The sequence below is a fragment of the Aulonocara sp. 'chitande type north' Nkhata Bay genome, linkage group LG8 (assembly GCF_057382095.1).
Source record: "Aulonocara sp. 'chitande type north' Nkhata Bay isolate Kocher_YH1m ecotype deep benthic linkage group LG8, A_spYH_male_GT1.1, whole genome shotgun sequence".
Classification (NCBI taxonomy): domain Eukaryota; kingdom Metazoa; phylum Chordata; class Actinopteri; order Cichliformes; family Cichlidae; genus Aulonocara; species Aulonocara sp. 'chitande type north' Nkhata Bay.
This window is the reverse complement of record NC_141351.1, coordinates 15,945,593-15,971,867: the sequence shown is the minus strand read 5'-3', so window position 1 is coordinate 15,971,867 and position 26,275 is coordinate 15,945,593. Positions and strand designations below refer to the sequence as shown.

General features: G+C 38.0%; 1 protein-coding gene across 2 annotated transcripts; it reads right to left on the bottom strand.

The window, feature by feature from the left end:
- Positions 1–353: 353 nt before the first annotated feature.
- Positions 354–24,307, bottom strand: polr3a (polymerase (RNA) III (DNA directed) polypeptide A). 2 transcript variants are annotated; one of them, XM_086303865.1, is made up of 32 exons: positions 24,093–24,307; positions 23,152–23,287; positions 22,445–22,582; positions 21,982–22,153; positions 21,719–21,873; positions 21,225–21,464; positions 20,910–21,072; positions 20,606–20,742; positions 20,401–20,504; positions 19,537–19,678; positions 18,861–19,001; positions 18,669–18,738; positions 18,301–18,428; positions 18,085–18,223; positions 17,451–17,615; positions 17,103–17,275; positions 14,644–14,755; positions 13,298–13,416; positions 12,768–12,905; positions 12,053–12,223; positions 9,568–9,681; positions 7,743–7,778; positions 7,337–7,423; positions 7,171–7,253; positions 6,259–6,429; positions 5,739–5,832; positions 5,478–5,570; positions 4,666–4,830; positions 3,495–3,659; positions 1,812–1,943; positions 1,588–1,720; positions 354–1,503 (listed from the first exon to the last, which is right to left on the bottom strand). In XM_086303865.1, the coding sequence occupies exons 1-32, from the start codon at positions 24,134–24,136 to the stop codon at positions 1,355–1,357; spliced, it is 4,209 nt and encodes a 1,402-aa protein (XP_086159991.1). In that variant the 5' UTR covers positions 24,137–24,307; the 3' UTR covers positions 354–1,354. The 2 variants fall into 2 exon arrangements, with proteins under 2 accessions (XP_086159991.1, XP_086159992.1); XM_086303866.1 differs by lacking the exon at positions 7,743–7,778 and having other exon boundaries at positions 356–1,503.
- Between the last annotated feature and the right edge of the window lie 1,968 nt (positions 24,308–26,275).

Genomic DNA, 26,275 nt, shown 5'->3' with positions numbered 1-26,275 from the left:
GAATGATTCTTTTAACTACTGAGCACACAAGTACTTACCGGTGTACTGGACTGAACTTTGATCTGATCATCTCTATATTTGATGTCAAACCTCTTTCTACCAACAACATGAGTAAAATTCAAGGCTTTTCCTTGAAAAACAAATTTAACTACATGGGGAAAAGCACAAAGATAACTCATTAGCCATTACACATTAGTTTCAGCGAATGCAACTGCACTCAAATTCTTAATTTAGAAATATAAGGAGGCCATTTAAAAGCGCTTTTTAACCATGAGCTTTTAGGCTATACAGTCATATGAGTGCTTATTTGCAGCTACTTCAAGTAACAGACATTCAAATGAAAGAAACTGGGGATCAGCCAAGCTACAGCTGCCATCAGAGCAGCTTGAGTGAATTAATCAGTTAAAGGTAAACTAATAAGAAGGTGCCAATTTAGCTCACTTGTTCAGCAGGTGACCGTATGCGTTAGGTTATCTGGTGAGTCTCAGTGGGCTATAGCTTTAAGTGTGAATGGTGCAAAGTGGAACTTCTTTTTACCTCTCCTCATATATAATCCTTCCACTGGATGGCTGGACTCTGCACTAGATACAATGAAAAAAAACACTAATAAGGACTCTAAAAAGACAGTTGTAAATTGAGGCTACTCAAATAAAATAAAAAAATAGCACACTAAATTGGATGGTATGACCCTAAAACACTGCTGTAGAAATCACTGTAAATACCAAAGAACATGGCTTTGAGTAATTTATTTATTACATTATTTACATTATTATAAGAACAGGTTTCTTACAAGATGTAAAAAGATCAACTTCTGAACTGAAACTGAACTTCTCTTGAACTGAATGTTGAAGAAAAAATAAACCCAATAAAAATGTCAAACAACCAAATATGAGCTTTGCGATGTGGGAGAAGCTGCAACGCTAAGATGCAAGCAGTTCATATATTATGCAAAACTAAGTACCAGCACAGAAGAAATCCATTCTGTTTCATAATTAAGAGGTAATCTTTCTCATGTTAGCGAGACACCTGTTTATAACAATGTTTTTCACAGTGTGATCAGTGCAGGAACACAAGATTATGACCTTAAAGTGTTTACATTTTTGCTTTTTTTGCTGTTACCCAAAATTTAACTTAAATAAGTAATTCTACCTGGAGCGCTGCTAGCCTTTTAAAATGAAATTCAGTCTTCTCACAGTTTATCAACCAACAAAAATACACAATCCCATTTTCTGTTAAATCCCCAAACAGAAAATGATGTGACACATTGGCAGGCACTTCTGTACTAGTTGAAGATAATATTTGTCAGCTATGAAAAAAAAACCTTTAAATATCCCTGCTGTTTTGTCCTTTGATGCTATGTGATCAAAGATAAATGGAAGTCTGGATTGTCAAAGAGGAGAGGCCTTTTGACTGGAGAGGGATCTCTGTCAGCCTTGTGAAGCAGTTTAAATAGTCCTGTTCCAATATTCATTGGAATCCCCATGATGATACACTCAGACACACCTGAAACAGGAACACAGGGGGATGTTAACAGGCCAGTCAAGTCACGAAGATCAATTTCATTATGCAGATGAAACAGCAGCTTACCACAAACTGAGTCCTTCTGTCCAAAATAGGCAGCATCAAAGAGATGATCGGCTGTCTTCTCAAAAGAAGCCAGCATGAGGACACTCTCCTTCATTTTTGCTAAACCAAACCTGGTGATTCCCAGGATCTCACCCTTAAAGGATAGAAGATGGTTACATTAGTTCCCCTACAAGGAGATGAAAGGATATTAATTCATGTAATGTATGTAGATCAGCGGTTCTTACCTTATAGGACATGAGATCTGCAAGAAGCATGACGTGACGTCGGTCAATGCTCATTCCGTGGTTCACCATGGTGTACTGAATCTCGTTTATGATTGTGGATCTAGCAGCCTCAATGCCCAAGGTCTTCTCGACCTATCAAGTGCACAGAAAAGCTTGTTTAAAAAACAAACACATTTTAAAAAGCCCTGATGCAGACTCCCCACAGCCAATTGAAAGTGTTCTCAGTTCCTTCAGCTGGCATAATTTATGCGATTGTTTTCCTTCTTTTTTTTTTTTTTTTTTTAACAGTTGACATTTTAAAACGTGTCCGTTACTTCATGCACTTTGAGCCAACAGGTTCATCCAAGAAATTCATTTATTTATTTTAAACGCACAAGAGTGGATGTATTAGAAAACTTAGTGCTCCATTTGAGTGATGAAATATCAAAAACTGCCAGCCTACAAGGACAGCTGAATACTCAGTGTAGCAGCAGCAACAACTTCCAGCTCTCTTAGAGTCCTTTTGTCTCACAGCCTGTGTGTCATGGACCAGGCTTTGTGTTGTTAGATAAAAGCATTAATGCAAAGTAGTGAGAACTGATCTAGGCTGAAACACTTTTAAACTAGCTTTGCTTATCTTAATTAATTTATTAATTAATTTATTTAACTTGTATCATATAACAAGAAAACTTGATGAGCCTCTAACACATATTTCTACTAATTTCTAACCAAACGATAACACTTAGGGACAATATTAGACACAAATATGATGACAATTTAATTAAAAGTGAATGAAAAACTGTGCAAATGTTTTTGCCCATCAATGACAGCAAAAATGTTAATGCTTCAGTTGTGCAGTTTTTTTCTTTTTAAATCTTCAGCTTGGATTTTCAGAGTGATCCTACTCTCATCATGGGAATGAATAGCCTGTTAATTTTGGGCTTCTAATAATTTTTTTCACTTGCTATTTTTCCAGGGTAAATAAGTGTTCAAGACACATCTTTAATAACTTTAAAAACAAAAGGAATTGGGCACACAAACACCCATTTCTGAGCATTTAACCATTCCAACAACAAGAAAATCAAAGAGTGCTGTAACAGCTGACAGGTGGCAGCTAACCCTGGTGGCATAATGGTTGGGTCTGTAATTTCTAAACTGTGCTTAAACGTAGGGTCTGTGCAGAAAACCAACCAATTTCAATCAACTCTACCAATTCTCCCAAGAGTGGGCAGATATTCAGCCAAAATTGTGGTCAAGATGCAATTTGCTAAAGCCATCGGCTCAGATAGTAGAGCAGATCAGCTACTGATTGGAAGGTTGGCGCTTCGATCCTTGGCTTTCCCAGTCTGCATGACAAATATCCTTGGGCAAGATACTAACCCCAAGTTGCCCCCTGATGTGTTCATCGGAGTGTGAATGTTCATTAGTTTGCACTTTAGAAGTGCTTGTATGAGCTGGTGTGAATGAGGCATGTTGTATAGAGCGCTTTGAGTACTCCAGGAGAGTAGAAAAGCGCTATATAAGAATCGGTCCATTTTACAAGCCTGTGTATATATTTGAGCCTGTATGTATACTTTTGAGCCTCCTGTGTGCATAAAAGAAAATTCACCATAAAACCTCTGCACCCCATTCTTCTTTTTTTATATCAATAAAAATGTATGATGTACAAACATTTGACACTGGGGGGAAAAAAAAGACTCATACCTCATAAGTATTGTTTGAAGTGGTCCTACTTCCGTTCACGCCATGTGTCGCCATAACCGCTCTCAGGTTGTCCCCCTCCACCAGGAGTTTGTACTTACTCTTGCTGCTCTGTTCGTCAATATGAATGACAGCTCGGGCAACCTCCGGTATCCCTTGAACCACCACCTTTCAAATGAGTAAGTGCAAACAGTTAAGACAAGAAAATACACAGGACTCCATGTTATCCCTGCTTTGAGAGCACTTTAAGCATTAAACAGTTCAGAACATGTACTGAAAAGTATATTCTGTCATACATTCACAGTGACATATTAAATCTTTACCAAAATAATAACGGCCAAAAAATTCAATTATATATATATTTTTTAAACCGAGGAGTTTATTGAGCCTTCGGGTAAAAACAAACAAAGAAACAAAACAACACAATAACAACATCAACAATAAAGTTAAATGCATATATTGTTTTTATGGGTCAATTTATTTCTCAAAAACATAATGGGGGGTCACAGTTAGAGTTAATAAATAATCACACTGATGATGTAGGGGCCTCAAAAACCCAAGACATGATATGAAATACGATACACTTTATGTTAAAGGTTTAATATGGTTATCACTTTCACAGCAGCCTTTCCCACCTGCTGCTCAGACCATCTGTTTACAAGGGTAAGATAATGATAAGAAAGTCAGCTCAAAGGGAAGGAGGAAGGCAGAGAAAATAAAGTTGATTTTTGCTCTTAAATAAAGGATGAACTAAAGGTTTCCACCAAGGCCAAGAACACAATAAATATACTTTAATGGAGTAACGCTGCATGACTTAGTGCTTAAACCAGAGTGAAAGAATAAAAGTAAAGCAGTGAAAATGAGCACAACAGGTCCACTGTAAAACACTCTTAAATATTTTATTGAACAGAGCAATTAAACTAAAAGGCAATTCAGTGTAATTTATAAAGCCCAGTATCACAAAGGAACAAATTTGCCATCCAGTGTTCAGCTGCTCCACATCCATACAGTATTCTCAGACATCGGCAGAAATCACAGTGCAGCATCTGTGCTTTCTAAACATGAATTTTCCATAGGTAAGAAGCCCTGACCGGCCTTGACCTTGAATTCAATTTGCACACAGAAAGCATGTGTGCACAAAAGAAAACAACCATTGCACACGTGACATTCTCACCTTGGGAAGTTCTGCTTTTAGTGACTGCAGCACATAGTACATGGAGCTTTTGCTGTTCTCTCGAGGAGACACGCACACCACCGCCTCCCCGTGTACAGCGATGTCTGCCGGTTTGACTCGCAGTTTAGACATGCAGATGGAGTAACGCACCGTTTCTGCATTTACCTGAGAAGAGACGAGAAATCAAAGGCACAGCTTGTTTTCTTTTCCACGCCGCACAAAACGCACTTCTCTTTAACCTGCAGGCACTCATGAGTCAGAGCACTGTGCTGTAGCTGCTACTATTAAAGAAATGCAGTGTTATCATATTTTAGTAGGTAGAGAAAACAAAGAATTCAGTGTTCCAATGGTTTAAGCTATGCAGACTTATCTGTAACTGCACATAAAGCAAAAAGTGAGAGTATAAAAACATATGTTTTGATTTTCCCTTATTCTAAAGCAGTTCAACCAAAACCCCAACATGTACTGAAAATATGCAGGATGAATTACATCCTGAAATCAACCTTGAAGGTATAAAAATGAACATTATTTCTTCTTCAAATATAATTGAGAAGCTAAAAATAGTAGAAATGAGGACGCAACGAAGTCTAAGCAGCGCTGGACAGTCCGTTTTAACATTATCCCCGAGTTCCCAGGCCTCATACGTACTTTTACAAGCACAACGGTATCCCAGCTTACGTAAAATGACAATTAAAACTATAGATTAACATCCCAGGTGCACTAATTCAGAACTAATTTAGATGTGTGAAAGGAGGGGGAAGTGCCTGAGATGTTCACACAAAGTGGGAGTAAAAGTAATAAAGCTGTGGTACCTCCAGTCGCAGCAGTCTTATTCTCTCCAGTGACAGCTTCACCAAGATGAAACAGTCATCTGGAAGGAAAACCTCTTCTATGTACTCAGAAATCTGTAAAGGACAAAATGAGAACCTACCTTATTACAGCTCTGTACAGCTTGTTCTTTTCTTTTTTTTAAAAAACAACACCTCTACTTGAACCATTGACATCCCTTAGTAATGATTTCAAAGCTTTGATTTGTAAATAAAAGGGAGGGAAATCTGATTGGTTCAGGTTACCTCTCCTAGAAGAGTCTTCTCAATTCTCCCCTTCACCAGCCTGGCAAAGTCAGCATCATCTTCCACATCCAAATGAGCCGTGATTATAGGAGTGCTGAGTGGATTTTCAATAGATAATTCAAAACAAATTAGGGATGTATTCACTACTGTGACACAAAACACCATGGGCAAGCATAGCTTACTCTGCTAACTGCTCTAATTCTGTGTGTAAGCCATGGATTGAAGCAAGTGATCAAATATATTCTCACAATAAAAGTGGAATGGGCAGCTTTAGAGCTGCAAAATCCAGCACTGGCGTCTGACAGTAAATGTCAAACAGAAGAATTGCTTCCATTCAGGAAGGCGGAGGTCTTGAAATCGTTCTTACTCCATCTTGCAGCAGTAATTTTCAGCGATGTTACAAAGACATCAAGACAAAGCCCATGGCCAACTTTGAATTGTGAGGTATATTTGTCTTTTTGTCCTTGGCGCAAATGACAGAGGGAATATAATGAGACATCTCCATAATTGAATATCATACCTGATGTTCTTGGAGGCGTTGATGATTTCTTTGATGCGAGGCACTCCTAGAGTGATATTCATTGATGCAACACCGGCAAAGTGAAAGGTTTTTAGTGTCATTTGAGTACCCGGCTCTCCAATGCTCTGGGCACAAAGGGCCCCAACTGCTGATCCTGGCTCCATCTGAGCTCTATCGAGAAACGAAAAGAAAAAAAATATATATATATATATATTACAAGACAGAGTCTCTAAGCTGAATCAGCTTTCATCAAACTGACAAGTAAAATTGGAGTTGCATTTAAACTAATGTCATTTTAGCAGCTCTCAGAAAAGATGAATGATCATTTGGGAAACAAAGTCAACCACTTAAAAAAATAAAACGAAATCTTAACCCCAGGCTGACTCTAAAAACAGAAATCACAAAAAACATGGTTAACACAGCATGCTATTTCAAGCTCCAGCAGAGTTTAGCGCAGTGCTGTCAAAGGAACAATGATGGCCAGTCACTCTGCACGGTTTCTGATGGCATAAAGCCTTCTGACTTTTTCTCTAGTACAACCATTATAGTTTGGTTTTGAGTGAATATTTCTGGCACCTCCACATCCTTACCAAACTTTCAATAAACCTTTCAGTACACTTCTAAGTGTTTGTTGCATTGCCTTTTCATTTTCTTAAAATAGATGAGTTGTTCATTCCTCCCCAGCTTCAACTACTTTAAAGCTTTTTGAAGCACAATCAGAATTGATTACAAATTTCCTCTCAATTGTTCTCTATATTTTGAGCTGCGTATGTAGTAACAGGGACTTTTTTATGATTAAAAACCAAAGAGCAACCATTTTTGGCTCTGTGGTTACCTAATGGAAGGATGGATGGACAGATGGAGCCGAGAAACAAAAATAACAAGCCTCAAACTTGGATATGAGTCTTGTACCTCATGTATTTGTCTCTGCAGGTTTCAAGAAACTTCTCCAGCTGGGTAGGAGTTACACGATCCAGCTGATAAAGAACCTTTGGCTGTAAATACAAGACAGAAAGAATACCAATTATTTTTCAAATGCTGTGAGGCTGAAGTTTGTTAAGCCTTGCGTGACACCTACCTCACTAGTCCCATTGTCATTGATGCCGTACTTGTCTCTAGTCTTCTTGATCCTTTCTGAAATGCTCTTAATGAATTTCTTTATTTCCTAAAGTAGAGAGGAGAGAATAAATTCCACCTCCAAACTCAAACATATCCTCAACAACAAATGCTGCTGTCATGCAGCTGTTAGAAATCACAAACTGTTAAGGAGTGGAGAACTCAAGCGCCCAGTACAACACACTGACAAGTCTTTTTTTAAACATCAGCAACACTTTAAAATGAGCAATCAGATGTTGGAAAATCAGTACAGAACAACATCAGGCGCTGTTTTATTATACAACAGCATCAGCAGGATTATTCCATTAATGATTTCCAATTGTCACTGACACGCCATTCAAAATTCACCGCATGCTTGATAACTGTACCTCCAGGTACTTCTCTGCGCCTGTGTCAGTTAATTCCTTCATAAAAGGGAAAAGAGTCATGTTTGTTACCATCAGAAAACCCATTAACTGCATGCAGCTGGCTTTGGGTTTGGATGACAGCATGTCTCTCTGTATTTGATTAAAAATTATTATTATTATTAATATTTTTTCATCGTTTTGATGGTCACTGTAGTGGCTATATTAATTTCTTAAAGTTCTCTCTTTCTCTTATATTTAATATAACCACACTAGGACGGACAAGCGCCTGTTTTTATGGGTTGTGGTTAGCAACAACGACGGTAACACCATCGCATAAACCTTTCACTATAAAGCTCAAGATCCTGTTGAGATTTTTCAAAATAAACTGAATCACCTGAAAGAGCAGATTATTTACGGATGAGAATTAAAAAAGAGCCGCCAGGTGCTAAAAAAATAAACCTTAGACTCAAACGTTAGAACAGGCTTTTCCCCGCAGCACGCCGTGTAATAAATACTGAAAAATAAAACGGCGGTCGTTACAACTTATGTCTAATAATGTAGTTTCATGCATCTGTTAAAACACTCGACTCCAGCAACATGACGCGCAGCTGGAACACTTCCCGCAAGTCGAGCTGCCCGAGATTCACAGAATTTACAGAAAATGTTACATTTTTGTGATTTATATCGTTATCGGACGATAGAATTCTTATATCGGGATATGAGATTTTGGTCATATCGCACAGCCCTACTCACAAAGGCACTAAATGAATTATTCGGCTAGTCCACAACAAAGTAATTATGCATTCTCGTTTGGTATCATTTGGTAAAAACTACTTTTCAGCTTTTTCTGGAGAATATTAAGGCTCCCTCTCACTTCCAACAGTGAATGATTTAATAATTGATCAACATATTGATTCATTTTGTCTTATAGGGTTACATCTGGCTGCAGAACGAGGAACAGAGCAGTTTAAATGATTTGGCACGCCTGACTTATTCCAACCGTCCGACTCCTCTAAGTACAGACTACAAAGGACATGTATTATCAGTCTTCCGTTTCAACCAAAGATCTGATGTGTGCTACATTTTACTAAAAAAAAGAACAAAGAACAAAGAACAAAGACCAAACAAAACAAAAATAAATAAATAAAAACATACTCTTAGCCTCTCATACCCTAAATAAAAAACAGTTTGTTGTTGCTTATTTTGAATTTTTATCTCAGTGTATTTGATATTGTGGCCTCTAAGCGTTGTGCTATATCATATCAATCCACCATAATACCAGCATAAATTCTTATGTTTATTCATTTAAAACTGTCATATCACGATATTAGTGCTATAGCAAGGCCATTTGCCTAGTGCACAACCTCAGGCATGTCTGCAAATAACAGTTATGTGTCAGCCTCTGATAATAACTTGGTACCTAAAAAGGGAGCTTCTTCAAGAAACTCCAACTAAGCATAATACTTAACCTGTTCTCGCTAAAGGTGGAAACAATTTTGTTCCATCACCTGACGAAAAACACAGACTACAAGCCAGTGATATGTTACCCAAATAACTAAATCAGGTGGTGCAAAAGCCAAGGATGGATGGAGGTTACTGCTGCAGTTACATGGCAGAAAAGTGGTAAGTAGTCATGATTTACAATTCCCAAGAAAAACACTACCTAGCTACTTTCGTGCTTATTTTAACATCTAATATAACCACTAAGCTTACTGTGAATCAGTTTCAATTGAAACTCTATTCATAATAAGCTACGCTATAATAAGCATAATAAGCTATGCCATAATTTCCTAATTAAAAAAAAAATCTATAAAACATTGTTAACCAAATACTGTGATGGGTTTACCTCCAAGAAGCTGTCTCTACAGCATAAGAAGTCAGCTCTTTTCATGATAGCGTCTGCAGTGAGGACCAGCTCGTTTTGACTCAGTGCAGGCTCATCTGGACACGTGTAGACCGCCTGGGAGGAACAGAGAAGATCAGAAGCACTCACAGTTCAGCTGTAAATAGCTCATGATGGTTGATATTAATAGCAGCTGAAAATGCTTCAAAGTGAACATGAAGAAAATGTACTATATACTTTCTGTCCCAGTTTAAGGGTCAGTGCTTTGAGCATATAATATGTAAAAGACAGCCACTCTAATTATTTCTTTCATATTTATCCTTTAAAAATTTGTCTACAGACTGCACAGCCCTTGGCAATGAGCGGATCAAATCAGAACACCTTTCCAGTAACAGATTCATATTAAATGTATTAAACTCATTAAATTATCGTAATTATTTGAAACATTACTGGCAAAAAGCTGTATTTGTTCTCTGCTGGTTATCCTAGTTAAAAAGACCTCGTTTAAGAGATATGGAACCTCTAATGCTGCAAGCTTGTGATTTCTATTTGGATCTTAGAGAGTGATTTCAGAAAAACAACAACGCTTTTAACCTCAATGACAAGCAGCAGATTGTGTACACATGAGACATGACCTGACGGTGAATAGAGCAATTAATCGTTAATCCTACAGGTCAGTTCAAAGATTCTCTGTGGAAGGCAGTTTAGCGGGCAGAGTAAACTGATTTGAGTCATTTTAAACACTTACAAGGTCAGAAATTCTGAAAAATATGTTAGTAAGAAATTAGTTTGCTGCAATTTCAACTATTCAGCTGTTTGTTTTTTGCCTCTCCAGCTCAAAAGCAGACTGTTTACAGTAGCAGGAAAAGAAAACAGCAACATTTTAATATTCAAATAGTTTCAGTACTGCTGAACAAAACCAGTACTCCAAACCATAAAATGTGCCTTTTTTAATTAAACTATGTTTGTTTTTTAATCACAGCTTTTTTGTGTGTATATTTGACAAAGTACACATTAAAGATGGACGTAGCCAATGTACATCCACTGCCTTGTGGAATCATTTTAAAGTCTAAGAGTTTACACTATGGCCGACATTACGTTGGGCTCTTGTACCCTGGAGTTGCCATGTTTAGTGGGTGGAGTCTCAGCTAATCCGCTGAATTCAAGTGGTCAGTTGAGCCTTTAGTTTGTGTAACACCCAATTGCCCACAAGGTGGTAACAAATTACCTGCACAGTCAAGGTTTGGAGAGCAGAGATCAGACTAGTGCCATTTGACCACAGCCCATCTGTTACCTTTACATAGTTTGCGCTTTATCTCAGTGCAAGATGTTTTTTCATTACTTGAAGGACTTTGATGAACATTTTCGGTCATAGTATTTGGGTTTGCATTTCACTTTTGTCTGTAGAGTAGCCTATAACATCAAAGTACCTGGCTTTTTAAACAGATAACTCGTAATTAGTAAGATGTTTTTCTGTCGTAACCTGTGGGTGAATTACTGCCACCTTCTGGAATTAGTAACACATCATACCAGTCACCAGGTCCAAGAAGGAGTTGCAGAAACATTAGATTTTTCAGAAACTTCATGTCTGCTTTAATATTAAAATATCATGGTCATTGCTACAATAAAGCAATGATATTAACACTGACAGCTGTAGGAAGGAACAAGCAACTGTTTTTAAAAGTTTAAACGGTTGAAGAGTCAAACTAATCTTTATCAAGTTGAATACAATGAATAGAAAAGGCTGATTCTAAATGGATGATGTCCTTTACGCAACCCTAGAAAATGTACTTTTAAGCTAAAATAATGACTGTGGGGTGGCTGAAAGTTGTCAAATGTACAATGTCTACATTATTGACTACAATAAAACAATAAAGGTCCTAAAAAGTTGATTCTGTTCATCTGGACGTAGCGTCTTTGGTAGGAGAAACATTTTGTTACTCATCTAAAGAACATGGGATGAAATATAAAGATGAACAGAATCAACTTTTTGGGATTTCCTTAACTGGGCATGAGCATGCGTCAAGGCAAAACAATTAAAGGTTACATTACATAAATCGTACCACTGCTTATATAAACGCATGAAATCATCAACACATATCAGATTGAGATTCTAAAGGCTGGGATGTGCTTACGCCTTTTTTTTACCCCATTAATTCCTGCACTGAATTTTTTAGCTAAATGAGAAGGACTCTTGTTTATCCAGAGTAAGTGGCTTCTCACGGCTTTTTCATCTTAAAATTACTCCTTGAAATAAACCAAATGAAATAAGGAGATCTTTTAAAAGGCAAACTATAACTATAAACAATTTATGAAAGTTCAACTATATGAAAATGGCCGACAAATATTCAATTAAAACGTGACTGCAACAGAAACAAAGAATAAGGGTTATTTTAAGGCTGAAGAAATTAACTTCTACTCTGGTTCGCACATATTTAGTGCACAGAAATTGACTGCTTGTCAAGCTGTCGATTTCTGATTAACTCACCCGAATGTTGTCCAGGACTCTCTTAAACTCCAGTGGCTCATCCTTCCCCTCCATTGCAGCGGGGTCCAGGCCATCACCACCATAAATGAACTGGATGATGTCGCCTGTTGAACTGCGTACTGTGAGGTCATACTGTGAGCACAAATCCTCCAGAGACTTCACCAGACGCCTCTATTAAAATACAGAGAAACGACACAAAATAATAATGACACTGACACATGCGATGGAACTGCAAATTGCATCAACACTGCACTATGAGTGTGTAACCACAGTCCGTGTAAATGAATAAGAAACCCTAATTAGCTATGATGAAAGTGCTCCAGATATGATTATATAATAATATTACATACTATGAAATCTTAATATTTAATGTGCAAAGTTAGACTGATTTAAAAAATAAATTAAATTATGGGAATGAGGCTTTTTTAACACGACGTACTGCAAGGAGAATGTGGGATGACATTTTTCCTTTTTTCACAATTTTATATGATCTCATGGATTAATAAATAAAACACTGAAACAGGCAATATTACTTTGTGCAATAGAAAATTTGCTGGGGGGGGGGGAATCAATAAAAACTTAAAATATAACACGCAAAAAAAATGCTAGCATCCTGGGGACAAAGTAAAGACCTGCAGCGACTCAGTGTCAGCAGTAGTCGTCAGAAGTGAACTGTGTGAAAAGGCTCAAAAGAAATGGGTCCAAAAAGCTTTACCTGCATGTACCCAGTCTCTGCAGTTTTCACCGCAGTGTCCACCAGACCCTCTCGACCAGCCATGGTGTGGAAGAAGAACTCTGTGGGTGTCAAACCGGAATAGAAGCTGTCGGCCACAAACCCTTTAGCAGCAGGCAGCTGTAGAGAAATCATCAGTGAGCTATTAATAGAGCTTTGAGTACTCTAAGAAACTGTTATCCAGTTGCACTGTTATTTTCTCAGAAAAAAAAAGCAGCAAAGAGACTAAACATAATGAGACTAGAATTGATGAAAGCTTTTGGAGTATTGGATGCAGGGGTAGCACAATGAAATAATACTACGAAATAATCAAAGTGCGTCAGAGCCTTGGATGCAACACATCAGGTCTACAGTCAAACACCAAAGTTTGTAGCATATAATCTCCAGTTACAAGAACAAGCCTCAACAATTAACTGATTAATAAATCACAAAAAACAGATCCAGAACTACAACATGAATGGCACTTAAGGAATACATAGTAACACAATTAAAACAAATAAATAAGGTCTTACTTTTGAGTGTTTTTCAAAGTGAGGCAGGGAGCGATTCTCAAACCCATTAGGTACCCGAGAGCCGCTTATGGCCTGCTGGCCCACACAGGCAATCATCTGAGATATATTAATGAAGGATCCTGCGTTACACAGCAGGGACAGATGAAAAAGTGAGACACACTAAACAATTTAGCACTTAACAGGTTGGCAAGCCCTGAAAAATCTATCAACTAGAAACACTGTAGTTTAACGGTCTCTTTATTAACAGCTTATCAAGCCTACTGAGTTTTGTCATGCAAACAAGAAATATAGCAATCTTACATCCACCTGTTCACATGGTGACGCAGGGCCTAGTTCATGAACAGTGTTATAAAATGTTAAATGTAACTAATGCTACTAAAGTTAGTTCAAACATTAAAGATTAGGGCTGTAACTGTGCTGTGACAGGGCTGTAACACACTTTATTTGAAGACAGTGTGTCATTATTTCCATGGCTGTGTCTGCAATACCCAATATATTGGACTTTGTTTGAAATCATATAGTAAGAAAAGAAAAACCAAAACACTCAACTAGAGCCAGCGGTGGACAAAAGTGTCCTTGAGCCTTGTATTTATGCTCAATGCGAGCTTCACTTTGTGATTTCTTGTAGCTGATTTGTGAAGAGAGAACACTCGCAGATTCTGGCTGTGCAGTGAGGCCAATTAAAACTGTCATTTAAAATGCAGTGTCTGTTAGCATATCACACGTTTAATAAAACTCCTGTGTCTGCCCACCTTTCAACGCCATCCTCGCTAGAATGTTGTAGCTAACGGACAACACTGCCAGCATATTCCTGGATTTTATGGTGTATAAGTATGTTAACATAAATTGTCTTCTGACAGTAACAATCAGGCTCTGAGTGCATATGAATGGAAGAAATTTTACTTCTTTATTGCCTTTGAGTTAAGATTATGTTTTCTTGTTCTGGCAGCAATGATTATGAATTTTCAATCATAATATACACATAACTGTATAACTTCTATAATAGCTTTTTGTCCTTTGAGTCCTTGAGTGTCGTTGTAAGTCTGTTAGTGCTAATAAGCCTGACAAAAATGTGACTGTTGTGGTATTATCTGATTATGTAACCAGGCTCTTTTGGTTCCTGTCTTACAGTTTTTCTGTCAAGTCCTTCACTATTTACCATTACAAAGAGCTAAAAAAAACATCCATCCATGTAAATATTGTATTGACAACAAGAAGAAGCCACTTTGTGTCTCAGAGCTCTTCAAAATATTTTTTTCCAGCTGCACGTAGACACGGCAACACCTTCATCGACCATTTATATGAAGATTTTACGATTTGTTTTGTTTGCTTTCCAGTTAGCTTACCTTTGGACCCGCAGAGAGCCATAATTAGAGGGCTGTTGCTCTTGTCCAGCTCCCTTAGACAGGCACTACCAGCTCGGTCTCTGATGACAGACAGCTCTTTCAAGATGAGAGCCTTTTAACAAACACACACAAAATGATCTTGAAAGATGGCACACCAACATCTATCCTTTTTTGGTCTTCTCTTATACACAAAATAAAAATTTAATATCACACTTCCTTTTCTTCAATACCTTAAATAAAATCTTGTGAAACTTTCTGAGCCTATAAATATGAACAGAACAAATCACAGCATTCAACATTACTTTTTAAGCTTCCACAGACAAACTGGATGATTTCGTGCTGTACTCTCCAAAAACTAGCCCAGCCCAAACACATTGCTCTTTCTCAGCCTATGAAAACCCCGATGATTGGACGGATCATCGTTGGAAATGGCCCCTCTGCGATATGACGACTATCGGTCAGTGAAGATCTTATTTAAGGTCAGTTGTTGCCAATGTGCAGCCTACCGTCAAGTCGATTTCAGAGCTTGAACAATTTTGGAAGTATTTGTGCCTTTTATTGAACAAAAGGTGCAGACAAACAGGAAATATTGGAAAGACAAGAGATACAGAAATTAGATCGTAAAAAGTCAATTTGTTGAGAAACTGAAGAAAAGTTTTGGGTTTTACTGGCAGCGCTTATAATTAATAACATGCGAGAAAATAATGAAATCACCACATCTGGATGATGTTCATTCAGCTTTCTTCTCAGGTTTTTAGCTAATAAATAACAGATATGACAAAAAATGACATTGGTTTAATAACCTCAAAAAACTTATAATTTAGATATATCAATTAATGGTGTGTTAATTTCCAATCAAGCAGAGGAAGAAAAAAGGAATAGGGATTCATAAAAAAACAAAAGACATCAGATCAGGTACTTTGTTGCTCCTCCCTGGGCTTTTATAATGACCTTAACCGTTTGAGTTAAGGCCTTAAACTGATTCCAACTTTCTCGAACACAAGCAGTCAGTTCAAGGTTTGCAGGATGGAGCCTTGTCATGGACTCATTTTCTTTTTTTTTTGGTAGTTTCCACATCAGCTGGATTGAGAGCCAGACTGCTTGTTCGCCATGTCACTCTGTTAATTTGCCAGTGCGGAAGAAAAACTTTAATACTCTTTGTTCCTTGGCAACATGAATTGCACTGAAAATAGCATCTTTGTCACCAAACCTACTTTCTATCTATTATCCATCAGTGGAATGAGAGAAGACTAATTTTTCTGTGTGCATCTGGGCCTTTACTACTGAGGTAATGATTGCCATCCTCTTTGGTCTATTACCTGCAATGTAAACCCATAACATAAATGAATCGAACAATTTGCTTCTTTTCTTTGCACACCCACAGACCACTTTGTTAGTTACATCTGTCCATCTTCTCATTAATGTAAATGTCTAATTAGCCAATCATTTGGCAGGAACGTGATGCATTTAGGCATGTAGAAATGGTCAAGATGATCTGCTGAAGCTGCATCAGAATGGAGAAGAAAAGCAATTTAAAACATCCAGTGAGCTCCAGTTCTCTAGCTGAAAATGACTCTGTCAGGACAGAGGATGGCCAGGCTGCTTCAAGCTAATAGGAAGGCAAAATAAACTTTACATTACAACCAATGAAGGCAGAACAGCATCTCTGAATGCACAAACCTTGAACCAGATTGACTATAGCTGCAGGGGACAACACCAGGTGCCACTCATGTCAGCTAAGAACATGAAACTGAGCCTACCGTTCACACAAATACTGACCAAACCACAGCTGTAACACTTGATTAATTCTTCTGTTCTTCTACAACAGGTCTACTTCCAACAGCACATGCTCGCTTTTGGAAGATGGAGTTAAAGACTTATTATTATGCTAACAGAAGTCTTCATTCTCAGACTGCAGGCTTACTGGTGGCTCCTAGAGTTTCTAAAAGCAGAGTGGCAGGCAGACCCTTCTGCTGTGGATAAATCTCTAGGTTCAGGAGACACACACCCTCTCTACTTTTAAGATTAGGACTCAAAACTTTTCTTTTTTGATAAAGCTTATACTTAAAGCTGGATCAGGTGAACCTGAACCATCCGTCGATTACACTGCTATCAGCCCAAACTGCTGCTGCCGAGCATTTCTTCTTCACTGAACTCTTTTCACTCCCCAGGTGTTTACACACCACTGCAGCATGTGACAAAATGTTTGTTTTGTCCCATCTCCCTTAGCTCTTATGTTTCTTTACCTCCTAACTCTTTACCTTGCCATATAAAGTGCCTTGAGCCAGCTGTTGTTGTAATTCGACACTATGTAAATAAACCTGGATTGAATAGAACTGAATGACTCACAACTGGTGTGGTGTTCAAGAAGTAGTGGGAAGGTATCAATTAAATGAAAAAGCTTTCGTCTCGTGCGGTGATGAAATGTTTCAGCAATGATGCAGATTGTCCATGCCTACCTCCAGGGTTTCTTCTGCTGTGCAGCCTGGCTGCTGCTGCAACTTGCCCGTGTCCAAAGCTTCGATGTATTCGTCACACTTCTTGTAGCCATCATCCAACAGGTCCTGCTTAGCCTTCAGCAGACCCTGGCCTGGTGTAACATCCCCGATTCCAATAGAGAAACCCCTGTTTGCTGAAAGTTGAGGTTAAAAAAATAATTCTGCATTACTTCAGGCTAACCCTTCTGTGTAATCGTGTATTGTTCTTAAAGGGTTTTGAATTTTCTAATATAAACCAAGACACTAGAAGATATCTTGGCATATATCAGACCTAAGAAATAAGTAATAAATTCCTTGTAGACCACCTACAGAGATACACAGGAGCAAGTCTTGCCAAGCGAGACATGGCGTTGGCAGCCTCCAGCTGTCCCCAGTCCCTCAGCAGGATGTAGAAAATGTTATTCTTCGAGCCAGATCCCAAGGTGCTCTTATCCATGCTACCACACATCAGCTCACTGTTGTGAATCACCACAACTGGGGATATGACAAGAATAGGACAAACAGCGATGCTATTAAATCCAGAATAGAAACACCAGGTGAATAAAACATCGCACCCTGTTCGCCTCGAGACACCTGACACCTATCTGACAGGACATTCTCAAACCTCAAAGGAATTTCAGGAACATGATTACTGCTTCTTGTTTTTGCTACATTTTCTGGAATCACACTAAAATTTGATGAACTCTCCTAGCGACGGGCAGTTACTCAATCTTATTTTTTGCTCATATGTTACTGCTCATACAGGCTTCATTAAACGTTTCTAGGTAGTTGCTGACAAACAAATGTAATCCATTAAATGTATTTAATTTCAATCACAATCAAACTTTAAAGCCTCCTCCTGAAACTTCATCGCTATAAAGACGTGTTTGTAATGTGAGATGTAGTCAAACAAAAGCTTTACACTTGGTTTCATTAGGTGGACGTCTTTACTTAAGAAACTCACACGAATCATTGTGACAAAGGTCCTCTCCCTTGCCGCAGTACTGTTTGCCCTTGGTGCGTAGGTTGGCATTGACTGGACATTCCTTACTTGGCTTCAGGATTAGGCTGAAGATTTGCTTTCCTGTCCACAGAGCCATGGGCTGACAGACACAGAATAGATTATTAGTGCTGGGTCACAAATATAGACTTATGTAACCAGCTCAGCAGTGTGGAGTACCTTTATTATGGCCGGGTGAGGGAGAGAGATCCTAACTCTTTCATCTTTACCCACAAGGATTGACGCTACTATTTGGCAGGCTTTTGATCTGTCAAAGAAGGTGTCCTTCAGCGTCAAGAGGTAAGCACCTAGGCAGTACAAACACATTGTTAATTCACGGGAAATTAAAAAACAGGTGCCTTTCAAATATTGCAAAGCTGCACACCCATCTGGTAGAGAATGGATTTTTTTTAAATACCTCCCGATTTTTTAACTATTTTCTTAATATTTCCATACATTATACATCTATGTATGATGCTTTTGAGAACCGGGACACTCGTATCATACAAAAACATCTACAGTTGGCTACCACACATCACTGCACTGACCTGTCAGGAAGTCCTGAATAGCAGCAATCAGGGGTTCGCCATTTCTTGGAGTGACAAGATTAGCTTTGGTCTGAAAGAAAAGATAATGAGTTGTCTAACTGCAGTTTCCTGTAGACAGCTTTTCATGTGTTCAAAAACCACATCTGTCTGTGTGCAGTTTGTTTAAACACCATGTAGTATAATGACACATACCCCCATGAGGATAAGAGCCTCAGCTTTAGCTTCTTCAGTTTGAGGTAGATGGAGATTCATTTCGTCCCCGTCAAAGTCAGCGTTGTATGGCGTGCACACACACTCGTTAAACCGAAATGTCCTGTGAGGTTTGACCCTGGCCTGTGTGTTAGTTTGAAAAGTGCCAAAAACTATGTCATTCAAAAGGATCCAACTAAAATATTTCTCATTAGTCAAGATTTTTTTTAAAGTAGAGAGAAAGCTAAAATGCGAACCATGTTCAGGAACCATGTTTTCAGTGTGTAACAGGTAATTATTAAATTTTAAAAAGTGCAAATAGATTATTTTGACTGCAACTGTATTCTACTTTAAACATTTCTAGATGTGCGTGCATTGACTTGACTTAGCACTGGGTTTAAAAGAACCTTTGCAAGTAAAAAGTAAGAAATAACGTCAAAAAAAACTATACGCAAAACTACGATCTTTGCGGATAAAACACGAGGAGTCCTAAAACCTAGTTAAGATGTTTTGTGTGTGTTTGCACACCAGCAAAAGAATCATATGAAACATTTTCAATCTTGTTTTCTTTATCATTTTCATTAGAAAAACAATACGTTAATAATTCTCTGTGTGGCTGTGAAAATTATGGTTACAATACCAGTTTAACAAGTATTTAGGGCAAAAAAAACCATCTTACAATGTGAGCCATGATGCTGAGTTTGTGCAGAGAAGGCTGTCGATTGAAGAGGACGATGTCTCCATCTATTAGGTGCCTTTCCACCAAATCACCAATCCTCAGTTCCTGGGCAATCTTTTCACGGTTTCCATATTTTAAAAACCTGACAAACAAAATGGTAAATGGTAAATGGCCTGTATTTATATAGCGCCTTACTAGTCCCTAAGGACCCCAAAGCGCTTTACATATCCAGTCATCCACCCATTCACACACACATTCACACACTGGTGATGGCAAGCTACATTGTAGCCACAGCCACCCTGGGGCGCACTGACAGTAGATAAAAAAGATTAATTAATTAAAAAAAACTAAACAAAAAAGGGAAATAAAAGGAAATTCAACAACAATTCACAAGAAAACCTCTCAGCTGCAGTCATTAAATGAAAGTTTTCTACTCAGATTACATTTATGCCTCAGTTCTTCAAAGGATATGATAACAAAGTTTGGAAGATACAGATCTTGAATTCTGACAAGCAGCTTGTCAGCCGAAACTTTACATGCAGGATCTGCTCTTTCTAGTTAAACAGCCCACAGGCAGCGATACTGAAACACTTTGCTCCTTTTTCAGACATTCTCACATCATAGATGTCATAAATTAGATTATTACCGGTTTTCCATTTTGTCAGTGTATAAACATTTGGGAAGTGGTACTTTTAAACCATTTAAATTCCATGTGTGCCCACTAAAGATTATCATCACATAAAATAAATAGAATAATGAACTTGAGCTGTATAGACTAATAAAAAGAAAGGATATTTTAAATATTAAAGCAGAGAGAATACAACAGAGTATGGTGTAAAATAAATACAAAGTCCTAAGCCTCACCTTTTTATCTGAGTGTGTCTGTTCTGTATGAAGTTGGCTCCAGGGTGAACATCAGGACCATTACGGACCAGTTTCCTCATTAGCTCCAGATTGGCTTTGTTTACCTTGAGATAAGCCAAATTCAGATACAGTATTACACTCACAAGGATTAAAATCAAAAATGGGTATTTAGTGTTATTTCTGCTAATCATGGGAGAAGATTTACCCTCTCTGGGTATGTCAGGATTTTGGCCACATGCACAGGGACAGCCACCTCATCAATCCTCAGGTTTGGGTCTGGAGAAATGACAGTTCTGCCAGAGAAGTCCACTCTTTTGCCAGAGAGGTTTCCTCTGAATCGACCTGAGTCGCCATTAGAGTAGACAAAATCAGTCATTTAGATACTTAAACTCTTCATTTCTCAGTGTGATGTACAAGCAACATAAAAGCAAACATCTGCCAAGTGCCAAAAAAAGTAAAAATTTAATTAAATGTTGCTAAATTAGCCAAAATTTTATTACACACTATACCTTGCTTTCCCTTGAGCCTCTGCACAAAGCCCCTAGTCCACTTTTTAGGTGCCATATTGAGGGGGATACCAGAAAGTTCACTATTAATGTAAAGGGCACACTGCAGCTGGAGGAAGTCCCAGTCCTCCATGATCATCTGGGTTTTTGCTCCTGTCATACGATGCTGCAAGAGAAGAGTTTGTTAAGTGGGACATCTCCAATTAAACAATACATTTGATAACTCTATTACAGACAGACTTTTTATTTTTAAAGGATTGATGATTTGAAGATGAATCTTAATTGCCCCTGCTGTTAACCTGTACAGTTGAAAGATACCTTTTTAATGACATCGTTAAGGAAGATTATCTCTGTTAGCTTCATAGTGAGGTCGTCTTCATTGGTGCCAGACTTGAGGTCGCTGACAACAGACGGTCGGATGCAAAGAGGAGGCACAAGGAGACGGGTGATGATAAGGTCTGCGGGTTTCCCTGCTTCGGGGTTCATCAGCAGCAGAGGGATGTCCTCTTCAGAAATCCTCCTGAACAGGTTCAGCACCACCAGAGGATTCAGGTTTTCCTGAAAAGGGAATTAGAAATGAGTTCAAAGAATACATCGATTTTTCTAAAACATAAATAAATACATAGAAAGAAATTTTAAAAATCCCTTACATCTAAAATAATTGCTTTTAATATTTTTCTAAATTATCCATAAACCATACAGTGACTGTAAGCCACAGCCATGTCGATATATTAGGTCTACTTTTTGGTCCTTTTTTAAAATAAGACCCATGTGTTGCCATATGACGAAATTAGTAGTAAAAAAAACTTCACCTGTGCTCTGGTCAGTAGTGGCTCAACCAGTTTGTTGTGTTCAATGGCAATATCAAAGGACTGCAAGAAATCTGACACAAAAGCATCCACCACTTTCTTGGTCGTCTTATACTTCTCATGGATGATCTTAAGTAGGCCACACTTTTTGACTGGTCCTAAAGAGTAAACACACACACACACACACACACACACATTGATTTAGCAATCAAGTCAGGGTGGCTTTTAAAAAGAACCAGTTATGAAATGGAAAGGTCTCTTCTCACCATTGAAAGCAGAACAATTTAGACAGACTGTCCTTTTGCGGCATTTATCAGAGATTTTCTTCTTCAGCCCACGTTTCTGGAGGTAGGCCAGGTTAGGCCGTTTCAAGTAATCCATGAACTGCAGCTTCTCTTCTTTCGTCAGCATTATCCTTGAACATGTCTTACAAATCATCTGGATACACAACCCATCAGAAAGAGGGGACTGAATTATCGTTTCTCACAAGTCTAAAATTATGAAATGCATTGCATATCATTTCACCTTTAACATTTGGCAATACAACAAATGATAACTCAAGAAATAAAGAATCTCTTTATTTCTCGCCTATTTATGGCACTCTAGTGACACCTAAAGGAGAAATACTATTTTAAAATGTGCCTTGCCATTCCTTAAACATGTACTCTTGGAACAATGAAAGGTTTGTAAGATATTTTAGTCACTACAACAAGAAAACACTGGATTTACCTGTAAGATTCCTATTGTGGCTTTGAAATAACCAACATGAAAACAGGGCAGCTCAAGATCCAGGTAGCCATAATGTCCTAAACAATCAGCCAGATTCTTCCCACATGTCAGGCACGGTCTGTCTTTCTCACTGGTGCCCTGCAGAAAGCACGAGATCGGAGAAATAAGGCTGAAATATGAGGATTAACTCAATGGGTAATTCAAGACTGTTTTTGATGCACCAATGCAAATCTACCAAACACCCATATAAGAGCTCAGTGGTGTAAAAATCAAGCATGTGGACTTCCCCACTGTGACAACCCCCTGTGAATAAAGGAGCAGCCAAAAGAAGCTTTAGTGTGCAAATGTTAAAATATTTGAAGTTAAATGTTTAAATATGTCATAATAAAGAGTGAAAGCTCTTAAAACAATACCATTATGTTCTTATTTATTCATAAAGTAACTTTCCTTTATTTAATTTTAGAAAAGTAGAGGCAAACTATATAAATACAAGTGTATACACACGTGTACACAAAGAAAATGTCTCTCTCATATGCATGCCTTTATACCACAGCTTCCATTAAGCCTTGAGCCTAAATCTCAAAATGTATATTTAAAAAAGTATATCTTCTAACTAGATCTTATGCCCTGTATTTCTGTATTTATGCATTTCTCAGGTGTTTTCTTGAGTCATTGCAAACAGAAGTAAAAAGTCTTCCATGTCATACCATACGGTGGTCCAACACTCCATAGGCCAGTGGAGTGTGTTTGGTGTCCTGGCTGTAGAGATTTTTACTGACCACCTGGATGTGGGCCTGCTGCCGCATCTGCTCGGCAGATTTCATGCCGAAGCAGATGTGGCTTCTGTAAACAATGACATAAAATAAAGCAAAAACAAATTAAAGAGTTTAATACCTCAGTTGGTAACAAGAGAAAACATAAGCAGGACTGCTTGAGCTCTGGTCCAGCTTTGGTCAGAAGTTTATAACCAATGTCATAGTCATAGTAATCTTGAACTTTAAATGATTTCTTTGAACTGTTCTCATAATGATTATACAGGACGCATATTTAATGGATTTAAATGTAGGCCTCCTCCTTTATTACTCCATCCATTTTGTACATTGTCAAAAAGTGGATGAAACTAGTAGCAAAAAGTTCTAGAACATGATGCTGCCATTATTATGCTTGACAGCTGGTACCATGTTCGTAGGTTTGAAAGCCTCACCTGTCCTTATCCAAACACACCTCTTGTCATTCGAATCAAACTTTTCTCCTTAAAGTATTTGGCTCGTTCGTGTCCTGATCACAGCTGTATTGTTGTTGGAACCACTTTTTCTAGCATATCACAGGCAAAGCTTACAAGAAAACCTATAAAATCCCATCTTGAACTTACTGAACTATTGGGTGACGCATGCTTACAGGGTGACACTAGCGTTTACGTGACACTTAGTTGCCAATATGCAGATTCAATGAAGCTTATTTACTCATTAATCACACTTTTTAAATGCGTCCATAGAGGCTTTCAACTCTATTCCACAATTACGTTATGTAAGTACGACTAAATTATCCGGCAATTCAGAACTATTCTTATATTAACTACCTAAACAACTTGTGTGGATAACCGGCGAGCTAACCAGGCTAACAGGAGTCCTCTCTCGGTCATACTCACATTTTTTTGGCCACATCTGTCTCTCTGAACTGCTCCTTCACCATTTTGGCTGCTTCTACTACATTAATAATATTACACGAAAGTAAATTGTTATGTTGTCCTCATTGCAGGATGCTAAGCTACAGAAATAGCCAGCATATTGTCATGTTGTGAATATGCTAGCAGTCAGCAGCATGCAATGTGTTGATAGCATGCATGGGAGCCACCGTGCAGTGCTGCCTTCAGGGTCTATTTGAAATTTAACAACACGTACTCTGATTGTTTTAGCCCTTACAGATTTAAAAAACAAAACTATAGGAAACTTACAAAAAGATGCTTTCACCGAATAATACTGGATATATTTAATTATTTGAATATATAGACATAAAAATCCACTTTTTCTTTCTAAGCTTCTTAGAATATAGACATAAAAATACGCATAGTATCTCCTTCTTAAAGAAATGTGGCGATCATATGCTGAGTTAATTTTAATTAACAAAGGCTAATTTTATAATATTCATATTGTGGATTTTTGTTATTAAAATTTACACTCGATTGTCTTCTCAGCCTAGTCCTACAAAGCTTGTTTTTAATTGCCTATTTATTAAAAATAATAATAATAATAATAATCTGAGTATATAAAAGCCATTGAAGGCATCGTAAGCATACACCCAACAACAGGCGGAAAGAGAAGTCACGGAAGTACGGATACAGCTAGTATAACCTGTATGCTGACACCTAGCGGCTAACAGGAGTACTACTTCCAGGGGGATTTGTGGTGAATTTAGCTCATCTTCAAAAAAGTAATTAAATTAAATTAAAAAACACTATTTCTTTAAAAAATAAACCTCTTCTTAAATTAGAACTATGACTTTTTGAATGGTTGCTTATATGATGAAAGGTAAATAAAATAAATGAAGAGAAGTATATTAATGGACTCCAGATGACTGTTCAGAAAATTAATGTACTCTTAAATCTTTTTAAATATAACAACATAGGGATTCTCATATAAATCCATCAATTCAACACACACACATAAACACACACACACACACACACACACACACACACACACATATATTTATATATATGGATGGATTTCCATGACAATTTTTCTCAAATATTTCCTCAGTGAAAATGCATCGATCTATGCTCTTATTTCATATAATGTATGTTTAACAATTCAGCCTCTAGATGGCACCAAATGCTTTTCCAGCCGCTGGAAACAGTGTGAGGGAGGCAGCTCGGGCTAAACAAACCTGCTGTTGTACCTGTGTGCTTTGATGCGTTGGCATTGAGGCACTGATGGCGACTGATGACTTCCTGATGAAAATTTCCTCCCACAACATGCTTGTGTTGATTAATTGTTCTGTCAGCTTATAACCACTGACAGCGAAAATTGCCCAACTGAATCTGATTTGCAATTTTCTAATTCTGCTGACATGTGAATCTAAGAAGGCCTCTAATTGAAACTCTAACACAGTGTTTAACAAGGTCTGCCCTTTTTCAATCTGCCTTTCGTGACAACAGCTTCCTGAAAAGGTTGGTCTCTAAAAGGATAGTCCACTACTTAAAACATATACATATACGTACACAGCATGAGAAATGATCCAGATAAACACTTGAGGGACTTCTGCTAACAACGCCTTCAGCTTAAGGGGTAACACAGTAATCGCTCTTTAAAGTGCCCCTTGAGCATCTATGTGTACAAAACTGTGTATGAAATAGAGTACGGTTGGTTAATCGTCCAATCATGAGCAGAAGCACAACCTCACAAACGCAGCACTCCCCATGGAGGAGTTGAATATCTCAGATCCGAGGTCTGCTCAGGGAAACCATCTCTCAGGAGGGAGGATCCAGGGATTTGTTTACTGTCACTGTGCTAAATTGTGATAGATTTAGTTTCAGAGAAAGGCTTTTAGATGAATTATGCAACTTTTTCCCTTGTATATGCTGAAGCTCTAGGGTATGAATGCACTTTACCAATTTCCACAAAATCTGCAGGATTGATGTATACTAAAGTTGAGAGAGTCCCTAGATTATTATGTATTTTATTAAGACTGAAAATGGTGAAAAGTCTAACACAATGAATTGACGTTATTAGTATTCAGTACTCACAACAACAGTCGTCTCGAGGCATTTTGTACTGTAAAGTAAACCTCATACAATATTAAAGAGAGTGCTCCAATGAATAGGCAGCTGTC

Bases quoted from the DNA above. Each gene is read 5' to 3' on its own strand.
- polr3a (XM_086303865.1), bottom strand. From the start codon at position 24,136: ATGGTGAAGGAGCAGTTCAGAGAGACAGATGTGGCCAAAAAAAT. The intron at 18,224-18,300 runs GTACTCCACACT...TGTGTCTGTCAG, and splicing joins CTCACCCGGCCATAATAAAG to CCCATGGCTCTGTGGACAGG. The intron at 7,779-9,567 runs GTAAACCCATCA...CCTTTTATGAAG, and splicing joins GTAGAGACAGCTTCTTGGAG to GAATTAACTGACACAGGCGC.